The following is a 26479-nucleotide window of genomic DNA, read 5'->3' on the forward strand; positions in this document are numbered from 1 at the left end:
AGTAGCATCCCTAAGGCATCCTACCCATGCAGATAGTGAACTAATGCTCCACAGTCACAATCTCTGATTATGTTGTGTTCTTTTTTAGTGCTCAAAAAGTCGCCCTGAATGAGTATGGAGAACTCATCAACATTGGGGCAAAGAAAACCCTAATAATAGACAGCGGCTCTGAGATCAGCTCTACTACCTATGACAGCTACAGCTACCAGGAGGTGAGAGGGCAGGGGAGTCCACTATGGGGAGGTATAAGGGAGGGAGAAAAGATGAGAAGAGATAGAGATGCTGCACCCACAACATCAACCCTCCGTGAGGTGAAGGAGGGGCTACTGGAAAAGAGAGAGCCTTAAAGTATGGAAAGATAAGAATGTAGGTCTCCAGCAATGGCAACAGATCCTAGTGATGATTGGTTGAGGGAGAATTAGAGATAAGCAAGGAGGGGTAATTTCAATGAGAGATATAGTGCGATCAAGGGGGTGGGTAGAAGGTGTGGAGAGGAAGTACTTACAGAAGGTAACTAGAAGGGGAAGAAGGAAAAAAGGATTGGTGGAAAGATTGATGGACAGAAAGGAAAGATGAGATAGCAATCCGTTATCTGTGCGATCAACCAACAAATGAGGCGAGGGAGGACGCACTCAGATGCAGGTAAAGCAGAGTGTGAAGTAGGAGGACCTCATCATTACATAAGCACCTCGACAATGAAGCTTGCTGTCACTTGTGGCCATCATGGGAATGGTGGAAGATCTGAATTATTTTTCTTTACAATATGACACTTTGGAGCATGCCACTGTCTGCTTGGGATCACTTTGGTTTGGAATAGGGTTCCATATCTCATTTGCTGGGACAGGTGTCCTGCATAACTTTCATCTGGCAGACTTTCTTTTCTAGAAGCAGAGACCAGAGAAAGAAATTTCTAGGATGAATTATTTTTCATTGTCCTCTCCATCGAAGTGCATGTATTTGCTTACTCTCTTGAGTATGCTGCTCCCGCCTTCACTTATTCCCACCCATCCGTTGCTGTCTGTGTTGGCTTCTCCGAGCTTCCCCAGCTCATCCTTGTTCTCTGTTTTGCACCCCTGCCTCACCTCCTGGCTCGTCCGTCACTTCCCCCACCCACTCTCTTTTTTATCTTTCATATTACCCCTGCTCTTTTGTTGATCCCTGATGTAGGAAGGTGGAATCTGACTATATGGTTGCCCCCACTTTTTTCTTGGTGTTTGAATGGTTTTTGACTAGTCTGGCTGGGACCCTGCCATCCAGGACCCCAGCCTATCTGCTTACTCCCTTAAATGATTGGTGTGCATATTAGATGCACTAGTGATTGGATACTGTGGTACCTTATGAGCCCCTAGTATATGGTACCTTAGGTATCTAGGACATTGGTACTTCACAGGCCTACCAGGGGCTGCAGCATGTATTATGCCACCCCTGGGAAGCATTCTCAATCTGACACCACAGACCTGCTACTGCAGCCTGTGTGAGGTAGTGTTAGCACTCCTCACTGAGGTATAGGTTCCTATATCTCACCATACACACACATATAAACCTATCAGCCACCCCTCTTGCAGGCCCTAACAATCCTGAGGGCAGGTTGCTTGGTTTACTATGTGAGGGGGTGCTTCTGCATGAGCAGGACCCCTCTACAGCTGGCAGAGTCTATTCTCTGCTGCTGTTTGTGGATGCGGTTAAACCATATACTCTTAAGTGCATTATAACCTCGCGGTAAATGCTAACTTTGGAATGACTGCATCAAAACATGTCGTGTTTGGTGTCAAACAACTTGGAATCATACCCCCACACCAGTAACTGGTGTGGGAGTATGATCCCACCCTTCTAGAGGGGATGACACGTACTCACTGTACTAAACGGTAGAAATCTCCTAGAGCCCTGGCATCACAAAATGGATGCCACCAGCACAGACACTGGGCTGCCCTCCTGCTGCTGACCGAAACTCGCAGTGGAGGAAGCCCAACAAAAAGGCATCCTGTCACAGGGAGGTGTCACCACCTCCCAGACAGGATTTAGTGTATTGGAGCTGGGTGGGTGCACTCTTAGAGTGCTTTGAAGTCCTGCACTGGGGGAGCAGTAGGCTCCTCTGTGCATATGCCAGCTCAAACCGGTTCAGGGGCTACCTGCCCCGCTTTGGCGCGAAACTGGACAAAGGGAAGTGGGTGTAACCACCCACTACCCTGACCCTCCTAGAGGAGTGGTCATAGAGCTAGTCCCTCCCCTATCTTCACTATAAGATAGCAAGCATTGCCAATGCAATTCAGATTACCCTGGACGACGCTCTGCAAAGAAGAATCCTGGCCCTTTGACGTTCCACTATCTCTGGAAGACTGAAGAATCTCCCTTGGAGTCAAGGAGTGAGTCCCCTGCTTGGCAGGCACCTATAACTTCAATCAACGGTTGCAAACTTCACCGCTCCCGCCGGAGTCCGAAGTCCCTGCGGTCCCAGAAGCGGATTTCCTGACCTCTTGACGGCCATTTTGAGTCCCCAGCGAAGCTGTGGCATCTGGACCCCACGAGTGACGAGGAACAGCAATACCTGGGAACCGTGCACTGATTTCGTGTGCAAACCCTGAACAACGTTCTACGAACTTGTGCTTTGGACCATTTGTAGTCCAAGTCCCTAGCAGGTCTTGTTCCAAAAATCAGCGGCCTACCCCGTCCCGAGTAACCGTGGGCTCCTGTGAAACTTTTCCTGTGAAGGCGTCTTTGCGGTTACTTGCCCGTTGGCTAGTGACTCCCCCGAAGACTTTCCAACCAACTTCAAGGGCTCTCCTGGTTGCTCTTGGCCTGCCCTCACTTACCCTTGCTGGGTAAGTCCATCAGATCTTGCTGGTCTGCATCACCAACTATCTTCAGTCCACACAAGACTTGCAGTTGCCAAGGCTTGTTGGCTCCAATCCGGTTGCTGACACCCTCATCAGCTGTAGACGTCGTGGGACACTCCGAATCCAGCTGCTGGTCATCGTCGATCCCTCCTGGACCTCGTGAGCGAAGAGACAAATCACCAATGACGACCTGAAGCGTCGCGATATCTGTGGTCATCCATCTTGCTGGCCACCGGTCACTGGCAAGTGACTTTGAACACTGTCCCCTCAATTTTCAGGTCTTCTCCATCTTCAATCCACCTTCGGATTCCAGCGGACACCTCTTCAGTCGTCTCAAGCAGCAAGTCTTCATTGGTCACCATTGAAAACAGCATCGCGACCCGACACCAAAAGACACCTATGCACCCGGCTTCCGTGGGTGAGGTAACTCGTGCACTCCGGTGCCCAAGTGTGTGTTGGCCCTCGAAATACTTACCCTGTAAGTGGCTTGCTTGTTGACTTCTTCGAAGTGCCCTAAAACTTTAAAATACAAACCGCGACTTGCTCCATATTAACATATAGGAAACCCACGGCTGTGTTTAGACACAGCACGCGTCTCCCGTGGGCTTGTTACTTACCTGCTAACACTGCAGTAGTGAAGCCCCAGCGATTCCCAAGGCCCTAGGCTTTGTCATTTTGCAAGTCGACTTTGTTAAACCATTTTCTTAGTATATGGTCTGGTACGCCCCTAGGGCTCCAGCCATATTTGTGCTTAATTTATTGAGAACTGTTGACATTTGAATGTGTATCTGGGTTCTAATCTCATAAAGAGATTAGTAGAGTGTATCTAGAAATAAATACATATATATTTGATATATATACCTGTGTGGTGTCCTTTTCATTTGGTAATTCAAGAGATTATAAGGTAAAACAAGCTGCTTTACATTCCTCAGAGACTTAGCCTGAAGGCTGCTCTCCACAGCTACCACTAGGATAGCTTTCTTTAAAAGGTTGTCTTAAACCTATCTACCATAAGAGTCGAATTGGACTGGTGCAAGGTGGCCACTATAACTAGTGACCAGCATATGCCAGGCCAACTTCTCACATTGGTGGGCAGCGTGTGGGATCCAGCTTGCCACTGTTTTACCAGAAAATCTCTATTTGAATTACTAACTGAAAACCACTAAAGGCACTCAAGGTACATATAAAGTCAAGCTAGTATCAATAAGTTCTACTGAACTTAGAGCTGTTTGTGAAGGGATAAGCACACCCTTGCTACAGCTCAAGCTAGGTTCAGTAGGCCTCAACTAGTGTAGGTAGTACAACACTGCACAACACTAGTATGTCTCACCAAGGTGGAGCCAGTGGGTCTACCCCATCTCAGTACAAAGACATAGCCTACACTGATCTGAAGGCCTTATGCTTTGAAAGACAACTGAGGGTTGGCAGGAGTCCCTCCTCACAACATCTGATAGATCTGTTAGTAGCAGATGATCTGAAACAAGCTCTAGGAGCTAGTGGGTCTGCATCAGGGAGTGGGTCAACCATAGTCTCTGGGTCTGATGATGAAAATCAAGATGACCTGGAGTCTGTGATTGAAGGGCCAGACCCAGAAAGGTCTGAACAGAACAGAGGAATTCTCCTTAAGAGAGCTGACAAAGTGGGAGAAAGGCCTAGGTCCACCTCAAGGGACTCTGGCCATTCATACCACTCTGGAAGAGAATCTGTTCCACAGAGGAACTCAAACTATCCCAGAGAGACCTCCTCTGACAGAAGGTTCACAATGCTCCAGTATGAGGAAGCTAGGCGCGCCCTCAGAACCAGGCAATTGGCCTTAGATAGGGAAGTCTTCGAGCTCCAAAGAGCTTCTAAGAAGGAGAGGTTAGATACCCCTGGTGGCAGCAACAGTGTCCCTAGAGGCAGAGATTACATTCCAGACCATAGGAACCTGTCCAAGGTTGTTCCTCCCTACCAGAGTGGGGATGATATCCACAAATGGATAACTGCTATGGAGAGGGCCTGTAAAGTTCAATAGGTCCCCCAGACACAGTGGGCAGCAAACTTGTGGCTCTCCTTTTCAGATAAAGGTAGAGACAAGCTCCGCACTGTTAGAGAGGAGGATGCTAATGACTATGAATCCCTGAAGAGTGCATTAATAGATGGGTTTGGCATAACCACTGAACAGTACAGGTTGAAGTTCAGAGACACCCAAAAAGCACAGACTCAGGATTGGGTGGACTTTGTAGATTGTGCTACCAAGGCTCTGGAGGGTTGGATAGGTGGCAGTAGAGTCACTGATTTTAAAGGATTGTATAATTTTATTATGAGAGAGCAGATCCTTAATAATTGTCAAAAACAACTCTTACACCAGTACCTGGTGGACTCTGATCTGACCTCTCCCCAAGAATTGGGAAAGAAGGCAGACAAATGGGTCAGAACCAGGGTTAGGCCCAAGAACCAAGGTGGTGACCAGAAGAAAGATTCCACTAAGCCCAAAGAGAAAGGTGGGGATAATAAAAACAGAAAAGTCCTCTGAAGGGCCCCAAAAACCCAGTTCTGGGGGTGGGTCCCAAAATCCTTCCTCTTCCAATAAGAAACCATATTGCCCTGTGTGCAAGCAACCTGGACACTGGAAAACTGACTCCAGCTGTCCAAAGAATGGCAATAAAGAAAATGTTCCTCCCACTGTAGCTCCAACACCTCCTGTTACTACCAGTAGTAATCCCCCAGGTGGTGGGAGTGCACCCAAAAACTTAGTTGGGTTTTCTTGGGGAACTCAGGTGGACTCTGGCCTAACCAGGTCCCCTACACAAGCAACTCTAGTCTGTGATGGTGGCATGGGGTTTGCCAACTTTACCATGAGTCCCAATATCTTGGGCAGGTACAGACAAGAGCCCATGATCAATGGTCAGAAGGCTGTGGCCTACAGGGACACAGGGGCTAGTGTTACCATGGTGACAAAGAGACTAGTGCCCCTAGAACAGCTTTTACCTGAGTTTAGCTACCAGGTGACCAATATTGATGGAATTAGGTCAGACCATCCCATGGCAGTGGTAAATCTCAGCTGGGGAGGGGTCACTGGCCCAAAGAGAGTGGCAGTGTCTCCAACCTTGCCTGTGGATTGTTTACTGGGGAATGATATGGAAATCTCAGCCTGGGCTGAGGTAGACCACAATGCCCATTTAAGAATGTTAGGCATCCCTGAGAGAGTGGATGAGACCCTGAGGGCCTCACCTCCACCCCAGGAGAAATTGAGGGGAGTGAAGCCTGAAACTATGGATCACTCCACACAAACAGAGAGCATAGGGGGTGAGGAACAGTCCTCCCCCCACCAGACTAAAGGTAAGGGTCAGCTTTCTAAGGGTACTGCCCCTGCCCCTTGTGAAGTAACTGCCCCAGAAGTGGTCAGGCCTGTCCTGGCCACAACTCTGATGGCAGGGGATCCTTCCAAGGTGGCATCCAGTCTGGAGCAGGTATCCTGCCCCTCTCTACCCTGCCACAGTCAGCCCTGGGCTGCAGAGGTCAGGGAGGTCAGTGGACCCCTAGTGGGCCCCTGTCCAGAGGAACCCCCTCATCAGCAGATTAGGGACACCCAGCAGAGTAGTTCTAGCCAGATGAATATTCCTCTACACACTGAGGGATCCCCCTTACCCCTAGGTACAGGTACCCCCCAGATGGACTTTGTTGGGCACAGGGAAACCTGGGGCATAGTTGCCCCAAACATTCCAATGCCCTCCACTATTCCAACCAGAGGGACCCAACGCCCAGCTGTAGGCAGCCAGAGGTTGACCCTTAGGGCCAGATATGACTCAGTCATGGACAGAAAGGCTTCCATGGTGACCAGTGTCCTGAGGAGGTTGAGACCACCCCAAATAGTGCCTCACTTCCAGACTCAGACACCCCACCAGCCTACTTCTGTACCAGAAAACAATACAGGTAATTTCCCTAGACTTTGGAGAAACTCTAAAACCCCTTGGGGTAGGATTTATGGCCACTCAGGAAATAAAGGCTTAACTGGGCAAGGTTAGCCTTATCTATTTCGTTTGGGGGGGGGGGGGTTATGTACGAAGGTGGAATCTGACTATATGGTTGCCCCCACTTTTTTCCTGGTGTTTGAATGGTTTTTGACTAGTCTGGCTGGGACCCTGCCATCCAGGACCCCAGCCTATCTTAAATGATTGGTGTGCATATTAGATGCACTAGTGATTGGATACTGTGGTACCTTATGAGCCCCTAGTATATGGTACCTTAGGTTCCTAGGGCATTGGTACTTCACAGGCCTACCAGGGGCTGCAGCATGTATTATGCCACCCCTGGGAATCATTCTCAATATGACACCACAGGCCTGCTACTGCAGCCTGTGTGAGATAGTGTTAGCACTCCTCACTGAGGTATAGGTTCCTATATCTCACCATACACACACATATAAACCTATCAGCCACCCCTCTTGCAGGCCCTAACAATCCTGAGGGCAGGGTGCTTGGTTTACCATGTGAGGGGGTGCTTCTGCATGAGCAGGACACCTCTACAGCTGGCAGAGTCTATTCTCTGCTGCTGTTTGTGGATGCGGTTAAACCATATACTCTTAAGTGCATTATAACCTCGCAGTAAATGCTAACTTTGGAATGACTACATCAAAACATGTCGTGTTTGGTGTCAAACAACTTGGAATCATACCCCCACACCAGTAACTGGTGTGGGAGTATGATCCCACCCTTCTAGAGGGGATGACACATACTCACTGTACTAAATGGTAGAAATCTCCTAGAGCCCTGGCATCACAAAATGGATGCCACCAGCACAGACACTGGGCTGCCCTCCTGCTGCTGACCGAAACTCGCAGTGGAGGAAGCCCAACAAAAGGCATCCTGTCACAGGGAGGTGTCACCACCTCCCAGACAGGATTTAGTGTATTGGAGCTGGGTGGGTGCACTCTTAGAGTGCTTTGAAGTCCTGCACTGGGGGAGCAGTAGGCTCCTCTGTGCATATGCCAGCTCAAACCGGTTCAGGGGCTACCTGCCCCTGCTATGGCGCGAAACTAGACAAAGGGAAGTGGGTGTAACCACCCACTACCCTGACCCTCCTAGAGGAGTGGTCATAGAGCTAGTCCCTCCCCTATCTTCACTATAAGATAGCAAGCATTGCCAATGCAATTCAGATTATCCTGGACGACGCTCTATAAAGAAGAATCCTGGCCCTTCGACGTTCCACTATCTCTGGAAGACTGAAGAATCTCCCTTGGAGTCAAGGAGTGACTCCCCTGCTTGGCAGGCACCTATAACTTCAATCAACAGTTGCAAACTTCACCGCTCCCGCCGGAGTCCGAAGTCCCTGCGGCCCCAGAAGTGGATTTCCTGACCTCTTGACGGCCATTTTGAGTCCCCAGGGAAGCTGTGGCACATGGACCCCACGAGTGACGAGTAACAGCAATATCTGGGAACCGTGCACTGATTTCGTGTGCAAACCCTAAACAACGTTCTACAAACTTGTGCTTTGGACCATTTGTAGTCCAAGTCCCTAGCAGGTCTTGTTCCAAAAATCAGCGGCCTACCCCATCCCGAGTAACCGTGGGCTCCTGTGAAACTTTTCCTGTGAAGGCGTCTTTGCGGTTACTTGCCCGTTGGCTAGTGACTCCCCCGAAGACTTTCCAACCAACTTCAAGGGCTCTCCTGGTTGCTCTGGGCCTGCCCTCACTTACCCTTGCTGGGTAAGTCCATCAGACCTTGCTGGTCTGCATCACCAACTATCTTCAGTCCACACAAGACTTGCAGTTGCCAAGGCTTGTTGGCTCCAATCCGGTTGCTGACACAGTCATCAGCTGTAGACGTTGTGGGACACCCTGAATCCAGCTGCTGGTCATCGTCGATCCCTCCTGGACCTCGTGAGCGAAGAGACAAATCACCATCGACGACCTGAAGCGTCGCGACATCTGTGGTCATCCATCTTGCTGGCCACCGGTCACTGGCAAGTGACTTTGAACACTGTCCCCTCAATTTTCAGGTCTTCTCCATCTTCAATCCACCTTCAGATTCCAGAGGACACCTCTTCAGTCGTCTCAAGCAGCAAGTCTTCATTGGTCACCATTGAAAACAGCATCGCAACCGACACCAAAAGACACCTATGCACCCGGCTTCCGTGGGTGAGGTAACTCGTGCACTCCGGTGCCCAAGTGTGTGTTGGCCCTCGAAATACTTACCCTGTAAGTGGCTTGCTTGTTGACTTCTTCGAAGTGCCCTAAAACTTTAAAATACAAACCGCGACTTGCTCCATATTAACATATAGGAAACCCGCTGCTTTGTTTAGATATAGCACGCTTCTCCCGTGGGCTTGTTACTTACCTGCTGACAATGCAGTAGTGAAGCCCCAGCGATTCCCAAGGCCCTAGGCTTTGTCATTGTGCAAGTCGACTTTGTTAAACCATTTTGTTAGTATATGGTCTGGTACGCCCCTAGGGCTCCAGCCATATTTGTGCTTAATTTATTGAGAACTGTTGACATTTGAATGTGTATCTGGGTTCTAATCTCATAAAGAGATTAGTAGAGTGTATCTAGAAATAAATACATATATATTTGATATATATACCTGTGTGGTGTCCTTTTCATTTGGTAATTCAAGAGATTATAAGGTAAAACAAGCTGCTTTACATTCCTCAGAGACTTAGCCTGAAGGCTGCTCTCCACAGCTACCACTAGGATAGCTTTCTTTAAAAGGTTGTCTTAAACCTATCTACCATAAGAGTCGAATTGGACTGGTGCAAGGTGGCCACTATAACTAGTGACCAGCATATGCCAGGCCAACTTCTCACACCTGAATGTCCCCGTTTGTTGCCCCCATACCACCACCAACCTTTTCTTGCTTTTCTGCTACTTTTCTGTGCCCACAACACTATCAGTCAATCTTCAAATGCATTTGTAATCTTTGAACAAATCCATTTAATGAGGGTCCCCCTGCAAGTACAACATCCACAGAGGCTAATGAACAACAATAAGCATTAGCAAAGCCAATATTTTTTCACTGCCGAAACGTTGTGACTTTGTCAACACTTGTTTTCCTGTTTTTTGGTAGACTTTCTCACCATTTACATTAACAAATTGGCCCTGAGAGTGAGGAGAGGCATGATTAGGCAGTTTGATGGCATTCAAAGTATCTACACAAATTTCCCATAAAATACCTAAGGAATACTGACCTTTGAGCTTGACGAACTGGTAGTATTTGTCATGGTAACGTATCAGAATAGGAGTATATTCACTTAATTTATTCTAATGTCTTTGCCAAGGGGATCCACTAGTTACAAGTTACGGGTATCTCATCTGAGAAGCTATTGTGCCAATAAATGGCTACAACTGTAATGGCTACGACTACATAGGTGAGGTCAGACCTGAATGTCCTGTTCACCGCCTCCTCGCTGGAAGACGTCTGGAAGAAGTTTAAGACATAGCTTTCCGACCGAAGCTCACAGAACCCCAGCGCCTCGAGACCCCCAGGGTGACATGTTGCGCTATACAAGACTCATTGATTGAATCCTTAAGCTGAGAATCTTACCATTTGTGCTGGCCACTTTCTTGAGCTGAGTAAGGCAATTGATGGTGAATGTTTGAGCCTGACCTAGAGAAGAAGTTGGAATCCTGAAAAATAGGCTTCTCTGTCTGAATGATGAAATGGAAACTCCAGCGGTGTCTCCGAATGCAGCTGTGAGGTGTTTCATTTAGCTGCATGTATCAGAATACCGCTGTCCTGCCACTGCTGCTGTGGGCAGCCTGGTTTCCTAGTTTTATGGACAGCCTGGTGTCATGGGGAGAAAAATCTCTGAAATGACAAGCTTTACTGACAAATACTAAATCCAAAAGCCTCATGCTCAAATCATAATCATAGAATTGCAAACTTTATATAAAACTATTTAAGTTTCAGTTGGAGCAGCTTGTAGGCGTGCTGACTTGAGCTCAATGAAGCCTTGTGAACACATTTTGTCAATAATACAATGTACTTGCACTAAGGGTGGGGCAGAGTACCGGTGCATATAAGAGGAGTACTTGCCATGGTATTTTTTCATGTGTACTTGTTTACCTAATTAACCAAAAACAGGATACAAGGGATGACAATTGAGCAGTATGGTAAAACCACAATGAGGAGACTTTGTAACTATTAGGAGAATTGTTTGCCTGTGTAAAGTCCTGTGTGCGATCTCCTTCATGTTTCCCTTCTCTTGAGCTTCACCAGGTCCCATGATCTGACATTTAGCTGGTCCCCTGGTAGCCTGAAGTACACCATTCCTATAGTCCAGTCATGCAAGAATTAATGGACAACAATAGAAACCCGCTTCTTCTTCAGGATAAAAGGAAGAATGTTCCATAGAGTCTGTCGTAAAAGAAAGCAAGCCTGACTAAGTTTTGGGATTTGACAGTCGAAGCTGAGCTCATTGCCAAACCAGATGGCCACATTTTTAGCACAAATTCTGGGAGCAGGGGGGAGATGTGGCCTAATGGTCAGAGCTGGCAACATTTCAACTGGGTCCTGAGGGAACCATTTGGTGCTTTGTAATTCTGCAGAATCGAAAGGCGGTAATATTGAAGATTGTGTGCTTCATGTAATAAAGCATCAGAACCAATTTAGTGTTGCTCCAGCCAGATCAATTCCTCTGAGTCGATCGAGCAAGAGGGAGTAATCAACTGTGTCGAATGTGACTGACAAGTAAGGTAGCGTCAGACCTCCTGGGCACCTCTGGTCTTGAATAGAAGGGTGTTTGTCTAATGTGACAACCAGCATTGACTCATTGCTGTGTTAGGCCCTGAAGCCTGTGTGGGACTAATTGAGCAGGATAAGGCTCTCCAGCAGCGATGATAGCCCGTAGATCAGATGTTGTTCCGTGGTCTTCACTATGACAGTGAAAAAAGTGATGGTTCTTCAGAGTCTTTAGGATCTAGGTCAATTCTTTTTAGGAGCAGAGTGCCAATCCCCTTTTTACAGCGATCAGAGACCTTCCCTTCCTTGTAACAGGAGTTGATATTTCATAGCAGCGTTATGGACCCTGTGGCCAGTAATTGGAGAAAGACGACTGGACAGGAGTCATCTCAAGGAAGTGAAATGATACAAGACTCCTACTTCTCCAATGGATAGTTTGGCAAAGATGCAAATATCTCTGAGGCAGCTCTGTCATCATCCGTGGGGAAGGGTAATGCGCCGGCTCACCGGATTCAGATGGTGGAAGGAAATGATTTGCTCATAAATCAGATGAATCTTCTCATGGACTTGATCCACAGGTCTATCACATCATACCAGAGATGGCCTGATGTCAGAAAGGCCACATGCCTGTGACGTGAACTACATACAACAGAGAATATTTCTTAGGAATAAGAGAAGTGAATTGGTGATTTTTTTCCCGCAAATCAAGAGGCTTTGCTGAAATGCGAAAGCTCCTTATATTGTTCACGTTGGGAACTGAATTGCTTGAGTAGTTCTTCGGAATCCTCTACTAGTGCGCTTAACTGAGCGGTGGATCATCTGTTAGTAGAGTTGCAGGCTGGATTGAATAGCAGGCAGTGACGTAGGCAGAAAGTAATCAACCAGGGCACTGATATTTTTATCAAAGAGGTTGAGCCTCTTACATGCAGTTTTCTTCAGGTCTAACCAAGCCCTCTTATTCAGGAGGTTGGCCAGGGCTGCCAAAGTATCCTTTTTTTGCCATAGTTTGTGCCTGGATTTGGGATTATTTCTCAGAGAGTTTGTGGCTGGCATCCTAGCGGTGGAGTTTTCAAAAGGCTCAGGAGAGTGGTCCGCCTGGTCAACAGGGAAGTAGTTATTTTTGAATAGGCCATGAATGGAACAAATATTTGAAGTGTGGCCTGCTCTATGAGTGCCTACGTTTACGTGCGGGACTAATTTTTAAATTGCCACGATTGTGGTCAGATTCATCATAAGCATGAAAGTTAAAACTGCCACGCAAATTATTACTTGATGGCAGCATGGAAACTTCACTTGCCAAATCTAATAGATTCTCAAACCATTCAAATCTGGAGTTTCGGTGACAGTAGGAGAGCAGTGTTAGAGAAGAACACTGTTAGAGTAGAGACGTTTGGCAGGGATAAAAGGCAGACCACACTGTCAGCACAGAGTGCGTAAAACTCTCAGCTGAAGTGGGTGTAAGGGAGTTTTCCAAGGTGATGGCACCTCCTCCACCCCTCAGCTATACTCTCTTCTGTCGCAGGCTTTTTATAGCCTCCAGGGATGGCTTTCTCCATATCCAGAATAAAGCTGTTATGAAAAAGCAGGTTTAGATTGGTCACCTCCAGCAGATAGCAAATTTGAAATCCATGTATTGGGAGAGATCTCCCATTTAGTAGACCAAGGGACAGGGCCTCCTTATGCAGTCTAAAATCCAGGGAATTAGAGGCATTTGTACTGGGCTCATTCTCCACTGCATCATGAAAAACCCCTGAAGAGGAAACGAAGCTGCCTATGTTTTGTAGCAGTGAGACATGGGCCCAACAAGAGTAGCTTTTAGAGGCATTGAAAGTCTTAAAAGTGCTTTTCACCTTTTTGTTGAAAGTGAAGGAGGGTTTACCTCTGCAGTTATATGATCTTCTGATTATGTTGTGAGGTGCGAACAGCAGAACATCCCTTAGCACAGAGGGGTCCATGGAGGATTGTCTCTATTGCTCCAGTAGCATGGCCTGACAGCGGCCATTCTTAAATATGGCTCCTTCAGGGCTTCTACACATGTTATGCCACTAGACCATCGAGTTCTCCTGAGAGGGTGCATAAAAAAGAAAAGACTGAATGACTCAAGAGAGAAACAGCCCTGACCGGTCAGCAGTTCAAATGTTAAATAAGAGACTCACGAAAGAAGACAAGCGAAGGAGAAAGGAAATACAAGGTGAGAAGTAAGAAAAAAAATTAAATGGGGAAAGTAACATAAAAGAAAGACACTATGAACCCAGAGGACAAAGCAGGACAAAAACAATCTCTCGGACCACAAAAGCAGAATATTAAGCACACCCTGTGGGAGTCATGTATTGATCCCAAAAAGTAAAAATCATCTACCTCGGTCTATGATGGTCATGAATCTATAACGGCTAGTGATGGACCTGTGCAATGTGTGTATATCATGGCTATGAATCTAGGCCATGCACTGAAGAGTGTGTAAGTCATCGTTGAGTATCTATGTCTGCATGTGGTGGTTCTATCTAAGCGTCTATGTATATATACCCATGACATAGACGATTAGCTGGAACCACCACATGCACACATAGATACTCAACGATGACTTAAACACTCTTCAGTACATGGCTTAGATTCATAGCCATGATATACACACATTACACAGGTCCATCACAAGCCATTATAGATTCATCCAGGGAGCGAATTCTATACCTAGAGAGCAATTACTGAAGACTTTCACTAACCATGAACAGGTGAATGCCAATGTCACCCCTGCCACGCCTGTCACAGGTGAGAGCGGTGCTGTTGACACTCGATTAGACATCACGTAAAGCAAGGAAGAGAAAGCAATCAGATCCATTATTAACAGACAATGGCGCATCATTCAGACTGATTCCATCCTAGGCCCCATTGTTCCCAAGCGACCTACCATCACTTACTGCCGGGTGTACTCAATGAGCGATGCCCTATTGAAAAGCAGCCCTGAGGTTATAGTTCTAACTAACTGGCTGTCCAATATCAAGGGTTTTTCCAAATGCCATACTTGTAGGGCGTGTCGCTTTGGGATCAACACCTCCCAAGTTATCGTCACTTTTTGTTCAGAGCCTATTGTCATCAATAGGAAATACTCTTGCAGAACTGAGTTTGCAGTATATGTACTTCAGTGTACATGCGGCTTGAAATATGTGGGCAGCACCAAACTTCAAGTCCATATGAGAATATTGCAACACCTCAGGGCCATTGTCAACAATGATCACACATATCCAGTGGCACTGCATTGCAAAGAGGTCCACAATAATGCCCTTTAACATTTTAAATATTTTTGTGATTGACAGTGTGCCGGTATCGAGGAGAGGAAGTAACTGCGAAAAACTGCTCAGACAGTTAGAGACGCGTTATATAATTGATCTAAATACCAAGACACCTTGAGGTGTGAACATGACCGAGGATCTGTATAACTACTTAAAATAACCTCATCTTGTATTTTCTGGTGTGTTATGCCCATCCCACCATTCAACTTATTGTGCCGGATAAAGGGGCCATTTGAGTTTATTTGATATTTCCATCTTATCTGTTTTTCTGTGTGTTTTTACAGTCACTCTATATATGATTACCTGATTATGGCAATGAGATCGCATTCTGTATATACTATTATGTTTCTCAACTCAATCACACTCCGTCACTAACTTGCATTTAAGCCGTTCCATTTTGTACCCTTTGGGTTCCTTATTGGATGTGATTGCGTTTCATCTGTTGTTTTTTAGACAACAAATGCTGATACTATGGTATCCCTTGGACCTGACTATTGGGTGTCAGTCCAGGAGTTCTTTCACATCTCTCACATAGATGGGGGAATTGTGGGCGCTGACTCTCTCACATTCTGCCCTTGTGATCTATTTCTTATGTGTTCTCTGCATCTGCAGTTCAAGCTTTATAGCTATATTTATATTTAGCCTTTTTACACTTTCATTTACTTTTTTCACTATGTGAGTATTCACCGTGCTTCAGCAGGTCGTCTAGGAGCACTTGCTGTTTTAACTCAGCACTATGCACAATCAGCACCCTCACTCACCCTATGACACTCACAATATATTGGTTTTCTATTTTCAATCGACTCACCAGCATCCATTACTACATGCACATTTAGTGTGTATGCAGTATGTTTCTTATCCAACATCAGTTCAATTGTTTATACAACAACATGCAATGAACAGTACTATTGCTGCTACGTGGTTCATTCTGTTCAGTATATTTGTACATTTTGAGCCAATAGTCAGGTAGCCATGGTATAGAGTGAGACTCTATAGCGCTAATGCCATGAAATTTCATGTATTTCTACCTGTTGTTAAAATTTTTCATTATTTAAATGATCTGAATAATTGAGACATCCCATGTTAAACACATTGTGCAGTTATTGATTATTTAGACACTCAGTACATATAATCTGTGTATAGCATTTATTCTAGTATGAGCAGCATGTTATCTCTATTTACCTCCATGTTGTTACTGCTTCTATGTCCATTTACCTGGTCAGGTGTGAGCTTTCCATGCTCTCCATGATGCACTATTCTTTCTATGTGAGTCACTGCCTATGGTATGTCTAACTTCACCCACCTGTGTAAAAACAACCGCTTTGTCAATTTTGTTTTTCAAAAACTTCCCATTATAAAATGAACACCAGTATCATGTAGCGTGTTATGTGAGCAAGGCCACAGGTCAGCGACCGAAACGCGTCATATGGACCATGCTTTCTGAATAAATCTTCGTCACGCAATTTGGAGTCTGTGCCCGAGCCGTTATTGTATGAGTAATGAACCGGGAATTCCTTGGAGATATAGATATACATATATATTAGAAATGTTCAAATGTTACATGTCTGTGTTTGTGTCACCAATATGAATTCAGTGTGTTTATCAGTGGAGCTTTTCTCACTGTGTTTTCTTTGGCATTTCTAGGACAGCTCATCTGATGCTGGGCTTCATTACTACCCAGCGAGGGACTACAAGCCTTCGCTGTTTCCCCACTATGAGATCGCTGAGGGGGGAACCGATGACTCACCAAGCATCGCAGGTAAGAAGGTCCACGTGAAGCAATTGAACTATTGGCACTACTTCTCCACAGCAGGGTCCCCAGACTTCCTCCCCCTCCAAACACAGAGATTGCAAGGTCCACCAGCAGTGCTTAAAGGCCACTGAATAGCATCTTTGCTAACATTCACTTGCGAAACACTTGCAGGGCTCGAATCCTCTATGAAAGCTACGGATAAGATTCCTCATTAAGCCCCTGTACTAGTGATCCCAGACTGCATTTTGTTTATTTGAGATGGCACTCAAATAGGAATGTCTTGATTCTGAATTACGCCATCTGATGCTAGTTTGGAGAAGAAGTGCAGTCTCATTAGGTCAATCAACTGAAAAGATATCTTTCCACGTAAAATTGAGAAACGTAAATTGAAGATTAGGTTTGTTCATGAAAAGTAAACCTTATGCATTAGAGAATGGCTAAATAATACAGTGCTTATTACAAAGGGGACGTATTCAACGTGTATACCACCTTCATTGAGTCAGAAGGGAGCTACCTCACAGCCTTGACTTCAGCAGTGTATCTAATCTCAGGAAAACACTCAATTCTGCTCATCCTACCTATAAAATAGTCTTTTAATTGGATTTGGAGGTATAAGAATCCCAACATCTTCTCAGCATGGATTCAGAGGGTTTCAATAAACAGATTCGGCTCAATTTTTGATTTGGCGGCTGGCCCATCTTCCGCCAGGGTGACGGAGTATATTACTTGCGGAAGTCCCAACAGCCAAATGTTTTAAATGTCTGTTGGGCCGGCAGACATTTCAAGCCTTGACATGAACTGATGTCAAGGCGGCTTCTGCCAGTGTATTGTAACTTTGCGGTACAGCTCCATCAAACATGGCGGAGGCATACAGCAAAGTAACATTTTTTTATTTTCAAAAACAAAACTCGACAGCGGAGTGATCTCCCATGAGGAGGGGAGCACATTGCAGTTTTCACTGCCCCTTACTGTCAGGGTTTTCCTGGTGGTGGTGACAGTGACCAGTATGTCCGTCCATTTAAACTTGGTGGGTGGACATACAGAGCAACATTCAATGGCCCTTACTACGTCGGGCCATCGGATGGGATTACCACATCAGAGAAGGAGTAGTCTCCACCGCCATTACACCCAAGATATTCCTGCAGTTAAATCGGGCAGGCGGACATTTATGTTGGTGGAAAGGGTACTTTGTTGCCTCTGCATAGTCATCTGAGTACAAATGATTATTTTCGCAGATAAATTCAAATTTGTTTAAGAAATGCAAGACTTTTACTGGCCACAGAAATTTAACATATGGATTACGCAAGACAAGATGTCATTTTTGTTGAACGAAAAAGTAATTTGTAGACATACAATATACCTGGGGTTTGCTTAGAGAAGTTTAAGAAACACAGCATCTTCTCTGGGCAGTGGTGAAGTTGCTTTATAATATAAAGACTGTCATTCTGACAAATAGCTGAGGTGCACAGCTGCAATCACCATTTTATGTTTCAGACAGCAGGTTCCGAGCTCCGTGGTTGGATTCATCTGACCTGCACGAGTATGAGGAAGTGAGAGATCGCAGCATATACGAAGAAGTGGGTGGATTTTATCCACAGCCCCGCTCGGCTACCTACGCTGCCCGCGGAGAACAGCCCATCGAGGACTTCATGGTAAGAATAGGCAGGAAATAATTGGTCTTCAACTAGAACTGTCCTTCTGTCCATTACTTATATCTTGTAGCTAGTACAGTACCAGTCTACTACCTCAGTAACAGGTATGAACGGAGCTCCACATACGCCATACAAGCCAAAGATGTGAGGTCCTATTATTAGCATTGTTAATTTGTTGGATTTTAAAGAAATATGGAGATATCAACATTCTAATTTTAGTGATTTGTAATTTTATTCCTACTATTACTGTAGCTACTTTATATTCATTTGATGTTAAGTTTCCTATTGTGGTTGTTGATAGTTGCAGTAATTCATTTAGCAACGGTTTGTCTCTCTCTCCTGGTCACCTGATGTCACCAGATTCATCTATATGGTGAGGACATACATGATAAACATTCTGGCAGCTGAAGAGCTGGTTGTTGGTGAGAATAATGTATGCAGGTTCCCAGTGTAGGATAGAAGTTCTCACATCTGAGATGAACATATGAGCTTTCGACTTGTCTATGGTTGAAGCAAGAAGGTCCCCTCTTTTCAAAGTTATGAACTTTCCTGAAGCAGTATTTCTTTACATTCCAAACAGTTAGTATATAAGCAGACACCTGTTTTTTTTATTCTTTTCTAAAGTTGATGCACATTAAACTAATATAAATGGATATCTTTAGGAAACGGAGCCAAGCGGTGAGTCGAATGACCACTTTCTTTTGAGCTGTGTAAGCCACCGATACCTGAGCCTTTCCAGCAGTCCCCATAGTCTGTTTCCTTGTCATGCGTTCCTTGATTGTGGCAGAACAGATGGCAGGGCAGCAGCAGTAGCTGCCAAAGTAATGGAGAGATTTACTCTGCCCATAATGAGCAGCTGATGGTGTGTTCCCTGGAAGCAGGATTGAAAACAAGATGGCTTCGGTGTAGGGCACCCCTCGTGTGTACTGTGGACAGACAGACCACCTAAATATGGGGCTGAGCAGATGGAAAACCATGGCCCTTTCTAGCTTCTCGGGCATTGGACACATGGAGGCAAGGGATTGAAGAGGTGAGGAGGTGCTCCAAGGAGAGCAGCAAAAAGGGGTAACCCTGTCGGAGTCTAGTCACCATATGACAGCGGTGAAGATCTCAAGTGTCAAGTCATGTCTGACAGAGGCCACATATAGAAAAAGAAGGAATTCTTCCAGCCTGACCTAAGGAGAAATAAAGAATAAGTTGCAGGAAGTGAGAGTAATGTAACAGTGGAGATTTGGCTGAGGGTTAAAAAGGAACAGTGGCAACCCTGCATGTCATTATGAAAACAATAGAGAATGGTGAAATGCCCTCTGCTTCAATTTGACCACATCTAGACTGGCTGAAAGGCAAAGTGACTAAGGTAGAGTTCTCATGAAAAAGGTGAGATGTATAGTGTTTTTGATGGAGGTGAGGCTGGTTCTGTTTCAGCAAAACATAAAGGTGCAAGAGGCACATCAGGGGAGAAAGTGACTGGTTTCTTGCTATCAATTGATTGTATGGTTGAAACACTTGAAAAGCCGGAAGTGTATGGCTTGGACTACCCCTCAGTACATCTCAGTAGCGCAAGTCCCAGGATGCCTCTTCGGAGGCAGCCGTGTGCTTTATGAAGTTTACTCTAATGTATTGTATGGCTGATTTAGGTTCCTGAGATACAAAGCATTTCCTCTAACAATGACACTGACATGATGAGTATTGGATATGTAAACTGTGTTGAACAAGACTACTAGATTGGACTAGCACCTATCAATCAATCAATCAATCACTGCATTTGTAAAGCGCGCTACATATCCGAGAGGGTCTCAAGGTGCTGGGGAGGGAAGGGGGGGGGGGGTGCTACTGGTGGAAGAGCCAGGTCTTGAGGAGTCTTCTGAAGGCAAGCAGGTCCTGGGTCTGTCGTAGGATGGTGGGGAGAGTGTTTCAGGTCTTGGCGGCGGCTAAAATTTCTCTTGAGTTTGGATGGCCACTTGGGGAAAAAAGAGACTCTGGGCCTTATCACGAGTTTGGCATTCTTCATCTGAGACCACCACCGCGGTGAGCCCAGGTGCCAGGCCTGTGGTGCACCCGTCCACTGATATCACAAGTTTAATCCAGGGTGGGTGGGCTGTCGAACAGCACCGGGTATGTTAGATTCATAGGAGAGCCTGCTGCAAGTACGTTCACTGCGTGGCATGCACCAAGTGCACTCCTAAATGCACCCCCTTGAGCAGATTCACTCTGAAGCCCTGTTAGGGCACCCTTCCCTGCATTTCTGCCACCCTTTTGAAATGGGTGGTGGAAGTGCAAGTTGTAATATGCTCGGCTGTATTGCATCGGCACCAGTGACATATTCAGGCTCTTTCCGCACAGACACCGCCGTGGGATCCTAGATCCTGGCGGAGGCAGCAGTCTTGTGGCAGTTCCATAGCCACCATCGAAATACGGCGGTCGGGCCATCAGGGATATGGTGGTCGGATCGCCACTGAGAGAACAGTGGTCCCAAGGACTGCCATACTCGTAATAACCCCCTATATCAGTTGGTGTGACCTTTTACATCGAGAGGGATAGTTTTCTCTGTGCATCTCTTTTCTTCCACCACCTGCATACCCCCTCTTCTCCTTTCTCCTTTACTAGTCACCTTCACAAGCCTCATGCAATAATCTTTACAATGGGACGCCTAATTAGATGGAAAATTATAATGCTTATTTGTGGTGTTCTATCACTGCTTGGTCTAGTGGAGCATGTAGGGGTTCCAAGATTATGGTTTTGTTTAATAGAATCTGTGTGGGGTATCCATTGTAATGCTACCTGCTAAGCTACATTTGAATAAAACAATGGAAAGCTAAAAATGCATACTTTCGAGCTAAGGAAATACAACGAAAGTTAGTTGAGATCTAAGAATTTGCCAAGCCAGGCTTAGGTTGAGCGACTTTTAATAAGTGTTCAATGTCTCCCAAATATGCTAAAGGAACACTACAACAAGAAAGAAAAAAGCAATGTCATTAAAAACTGCAATCTATTACGGAATCCCCTTCTTTTGTTCAGACTATGCAATGAATATATTTATGGTCTCTTCAAGTACAGATACAAAGAAGAAACAGAATCATGGTGGACTATAGACTGGGCCGTGTGGGATGATTTTACTTTCATAGAAGACGTGATAAAATTTAATAGAGGTCTTTCAAATGTGTCTGCCTCATGAACTCCTTTCATTCTCTACTGCAAGAAGACATCTGTGCATATTCAATACATAAGCAAAACATTATTTTTGGAGGAGAATTTGGACTTGAAAAATGAAAAATAACCTTTTCATTCATGTATACAGAATACTAATTGTTACCATGGGTATTCTGTACTTCTTTTTTCCATTTTAAATATTTCTTTATCGAGTATACAAACAAGCCATACAGTGTATAAAGCGAAGAGTCGCAGGTATGCAGGTCATACAGAGCAATTCAAGCAAGTCAAACACAGAGTCTGAGGAGAGACAAAATCCTAACAAGTTCCAAGAAGTCTGTCTAACTTCGTACAGTCACATCTGGGGCCAATTCCCTACCGCACTGCACATTGTCCCTAATTGGCTCAATCCATCAGCCTCCCTATTCGTTCCTTTATGTACTTCTTTTGCGGTTCTAACCATACTGGACAATACAGTAAACCCAGGACCAAGTACTAAAACAAGATATTCTTTATCGTTCAGTTCCAGCTTGACAATGTGTGCCTAACAGACCTGGTTGAGAGTGGGATTTAGTACTTTGTTTCAGGAACTAGTCCCCTGAGGTTCCTAAATCCTCTCTTGTGAACGAACACATTATTCGCTGTAGAAGCGGGTTAGCAGTAAAAGTTCTTTGGACATTAAGCAAGAGAAGTTAATCTCTGGGCTTAATATTGAGTCCTTACCAGTATCTTGTTCCCTGGCCTGTAAAGTCTATCACTTTGTCTTTCTTTTTCTTCCCCCTTCATAAGAATATGGCAGCCACTGACCTTATAATTGATGTAATTGCTCTATTCAATTCTTGAAGAAAGCATCCTGGTAGTTAGCGACTTGTTTTCTTGGCTGGAGTCCGCAACTTTAGTCCGCACCCAAGTCTGTTTTAAGCTATGGATACATGCAATTTTAATATGTTAATCACAAAGCAGTCACAAAACAGAAGTTATTCAATGAAATTGTGTAACCAAAACAGTCATTATGAGCATGGGACAACATGATGGAAGAAATGTAACAATGTAAGCAGCAGTATTGTGTGGTTCTGCATGCTGGGGATCCGCTAACGTTCCTAAAGTGTGACACCTATACGTATTGCTTGGAAGACATGTGGGTGACCATTCCAATTCATCTCTTTGTTATTGTTCTCTTTTGATAGGGAATTTATCATAGAAGAGGGCCACATTTGGACGAACACGAGAGCCCAATGAGAAGCTACAATGAAGGGACAGACTTCCATTCCTCAGGAAGGGATTACGAGCGTGTCCCCTATGAGATGAGAGGCCAACTGGTGTGAACATGCAGAGCCAAAGATATAAGACATGGAAACATGAAGCGCTCTGCCTTTTTTGGAGAAGAGGTGTTGATGTTGAAGGATTGTGAACATGGTGTGAAGGAGATAAAGAAGCTTGGAAAAAGACAGGCAAAATTATATATGGTGCCTAAAGAGGACTAATTGTGAATTTACATCTGAGAAATAAAAACACAATTTTTCTAATTTTATCATTGAGTCCTGAGCAGTCTGCCTTTTAATCTTCTTCATGGTTGTTCCTGATGCTTAATTTGGCTTTTATTCTGAATGCCAGTTTTACTCCCTGCATCAATGTTATACCTATGGCAGTACTCCCAATTTTCCTTATTGTATCCCAGCTCTCCTCCTCATTCTGTGCTACATATACTTTGTTCTGTTTCACATGATCTGAGTTCCCGTCTTTCTACTATTGTTCTCCTTTAGTTGTTTTTCATTTTGGGCTTGCTCTTTCTTTCTCCCTGTTGTTCCTATACTTGGTTTACCATTCTGCATCTTGCATTACTCCTTTGTTCAGAAAGCCTTCCTTTGTTATAATTTCTTGTTTCTTGTCCAGTTCCTGACCCTAACCATCCTTCTTTCACTCAATATTAATGCTCTTTTCTAATTCTTGCTTAAATATTTCTCTCTAACTCCAGTTTTTAGGTGTCGCCTAGCATTGCAGCGTGAATGCGCTGCCATCGCTTTGCGAGGAATGCAGTATATACTGTAGTGTGGAAGCTTCGTGGAAGCTCCGCCCACTCTCTGCCCATTGGCTTTTGTCTTAAATGCTGCCTTCCGATTGGTTTGAGGCTTGTTAGTCCCTCCTCATTCATCAGTTGTATCCTATCACGGCTATTGGCCCCTTTACTCCTGACACTATTTTCTTTTATGTCTCGCCTAGCGTTGCAGCACGAATGCGCTGCCATCGCTTTGTGAGACATGCAGTATACACTGTAGGGTGGAAGCTCCGCTCACTCTCTGCTCATTGGCCTTTGTCTTAAATGCTGCCTTCTGATTGGTTTGAGGCTTGTTAGTCCCTCCTCATCCATCATTTGTATCCTTCCACAGCTATTGGCCCCTTTACTCCTAACACTATTTTCTTCCCTGTCTCCCCACCCCACCGCCCCCTCCCTCAGTCTGTGACTTCTCACCCTCCCCCACTCCCCCACTCCTGTTTGTGTTTTCTTGCCTGCCGCCACTTCCGTTTTCATCTTTATTATTGCCACCTTGAAATATTCGAGTTCAAGATGCGTGCTGCACAAAAACTTCTCATGTTTAATTAACTAGATTTTAATTTTACTCTAACTAAAATAAGACTCTAGGCAACATTCGGGGTATGCATGGCAACTGATGCCTCTTAGTTCACAAATGGCATTGTTGTCCGGCATGAGGAGCGGCAGTGTTTTAACTCATGCTTAAAACTAGCCCTTTTAATAACTTCCTCTCAATTCAGTGCTATAATCTTGTGTACTGAGGTGACGCGTTAGAGAAAGTCACTTTTTTGAATTCTGAAGAGACATTGTCGCACATTTATATCATGTTTACTGTATGATTAACATGCCTATCATTTTCACGGCTCGCCCACTGGCTCATATACGCTTGGCGCGTCTCCACCTGGCTCTACCTGTTAATTAATATATTGGCTCGCGCACCTCTAACAAAGAGAGATGAATGTATACATGACAGTGAGCCCAGTAGATGGTAGCGAAATAGACTAGTGCAGACAAACAGACAAAGTCAGTCTCCATTGCCTCACGTCAGAATCATCACTTTAAATAACCTGGAAATCTGTTGGCAACTTCCGCATGCCCCAGCCTCATCCCCCTCGCCTATTCTTAGCAGAAGCGGCAGATTCTGAGCTGTGCCCTACTGGTGCAGAGGAGCACGGCAGAGTTTGTAGAAGCGCTGGGATCCCTAGCCTCTCCGGGCGGGCACCTAAGCCTTACTCAGGATAAATGAATACATTTTGTTCTGTGCTTTAGTCGCCCCTCCGTGAGCACTGTCTGGTAGATGAAGCACTGTGTTAATAAACACGTTCAAAGAGGTGGTTGTGTACAAACAATCAACAGCCCAATACCGTACGTTTTCAACATGTAGTTAAATACCTGCTCATCGAGTACCTCATTGGCTGATCATTCCATAGCACTAACAAAATTACATTTGGACACATTTGCTCAACTGTAAAACACTCCCTTCTATGGGTCATTTAACAACTCGGGGCTTTGGGGTTAGGTAACCTACTTTGGATGCTGTGTAAAAGAGTAAATACAAAAATGAATGCAATGAAACTAAGCAACCAGTACTGTCTAAAACACTGTGAAAACTGACATGCATTCTGGCATTTTGTTTAGTTAATGTCGATTTGCTCATAGATGCGAGTAAAGTACTCTTAATATCTTAATGAAATCTGCACACTTTTAACTAATAGCACCGGGCGACCTTTGACAACTAGACAATAAATAAATTTTCATGTACCCCCAAAACCCCCCTGTCCCCTGCGCAAACTTCATTGCATCCCAGTGTTTGGGGGATAACCAAGATGCAGGAGAGTGAGTCAAATAGTCAAGAAAATGAAAGAGAAGCAGGGATTCTGATTCACATGTTCCAATCCCGATCGCGTTGGTTAGTCTGTAAGCACTACTTTAATAATGACTTTCGCATTAGTAAAGCACCACGGTGTGCATGTGTGATGACACTTTACCCAGGAGGTACTTGCCAAGCAATTATTGACACAATCCACACTTTGCGTCTTTTTCAATATATTTATTACGAAGTGCAGGACCTTTCCAAGGGATTTTGCACACTACATACATTCACTCCAAAAATAAAACGTGTAGGTAAATAACATTGCCATTTACAATGTCAATAGCTCTAACTAACAAAGACCTATTTGCATTGCAAATGCTTGTTCCTTCTTGCTTCCTTTTGCCACTGATTTATTTGCTCTTGTTGTTAGTTCTTCTTGCATGTTCCATTCTCTATCGCCCATTCTTGTTCAATTATTCCCCGTTCTCCCCATCCCAGATTAAGAAAATGTGTGTATATTTTTGGTTTGGCGTTTAACAGATGTGTGAAGAGAACAGAAAATTCGGTTTCTCCACCCTGCTCAGATGTACAAGAAGAATAAAAGACCACACACAGCACCAGCTATTCCACAATACTTTTCCAACTTTATGAAAAGATTGACCAGAAATCAGACTACGTCCTCAATACGTCCTCAGTCTCCTAGTGATGGTGTCCAAGGAATCAGTCAAAAGTTCACACAAGTGGAAAGTCACTACTAAGCCAAGCCTGCATTGAAAAAGGTAGCATCACATATCCTTCCCAGAGGAGAATGTGCATCATTTAGAAATGGCAGCAGTGGAGGAGCGAAGCGGTCAATGCAGGTGAGTTCAATTAGACGCAAAGATGAACGAGCCTCTTGCACTCTCCTGTGGGTCCATAAAAGATGGATTACAGAGCAAAGAGAGGCTTTAATATTGGTGCTCTTTATTCCACTTGTTTGATGAATTGATGAGGTAAACTTGCTGTTCAGGTTTATCATTCATGCGGGACCCCCCTTGACCCCAGATCTTTCTAACTCTGTGAGGTGCAGTGGTGGTGAGATAGGTGCTAGGAGTTGAGCAGCTGCTTGGACTCTTAACAGTCTTTTTGTAAAACAAAAAACTAAAATTGTATTTTATATTTTGTTTATTGAATTTTAGCAACAATTGGGCACACACACAATACCACATTTATCCACATTTCTTTTGAGAATGAATAGAGATATACATTTTATCATTTCAGCACAGTACAAATTAATCTGATGTACATAGGTACAGCACAT

General features: G+C 44.8%; 1 protein-coding gene across 2 annotated transcripts in view; it reads left to right on the top strand.

Moving 5' to 3' along the window:
- NPHS1 (NPHS1 adhesion molecule, nephrin) overlaps nt 1-22864 on the top strand; it is a 526308-nt gene extending 503444 nt beyond the window's left edge. For both annotated transcript variants that reach the window (XM_085615945.1, XM_085615944.1), the window contains exons 29-32: nt 89-212; nt 16424-16538; nt 18027-18184; nt 22522-22864. In XM_085615945.1, the coding sequence (XP_085472071.1) occupies nt 89-212; nt 16424-16538; nt 18027-18184; nt 22522-22659 (535 nt within the window). In that variant the 3' untranslated portion in view covers nt 22660-22864. The remainder of the gene's footprint in view (nt 1-88; nt 213-16423; nt 16539-18026; nt 18185-22521) is intronic.
- Nucleotides 22865-26479: the final 3615 nt, after the last annotated feature.

The sequence above is a fragment of the Triturus cristatus genome, chromosome 7 (genome assembly GCF_964204655.1).
Source record: "Triturus cristatus chromosome 7, aTriCri1.1, whole genome shotgun sequence".
NCBI lineage: Eukaryota > Metazoa > Chordata > Amphibia > Caudata > Salamandridae > Triturus > Triturus cristatus.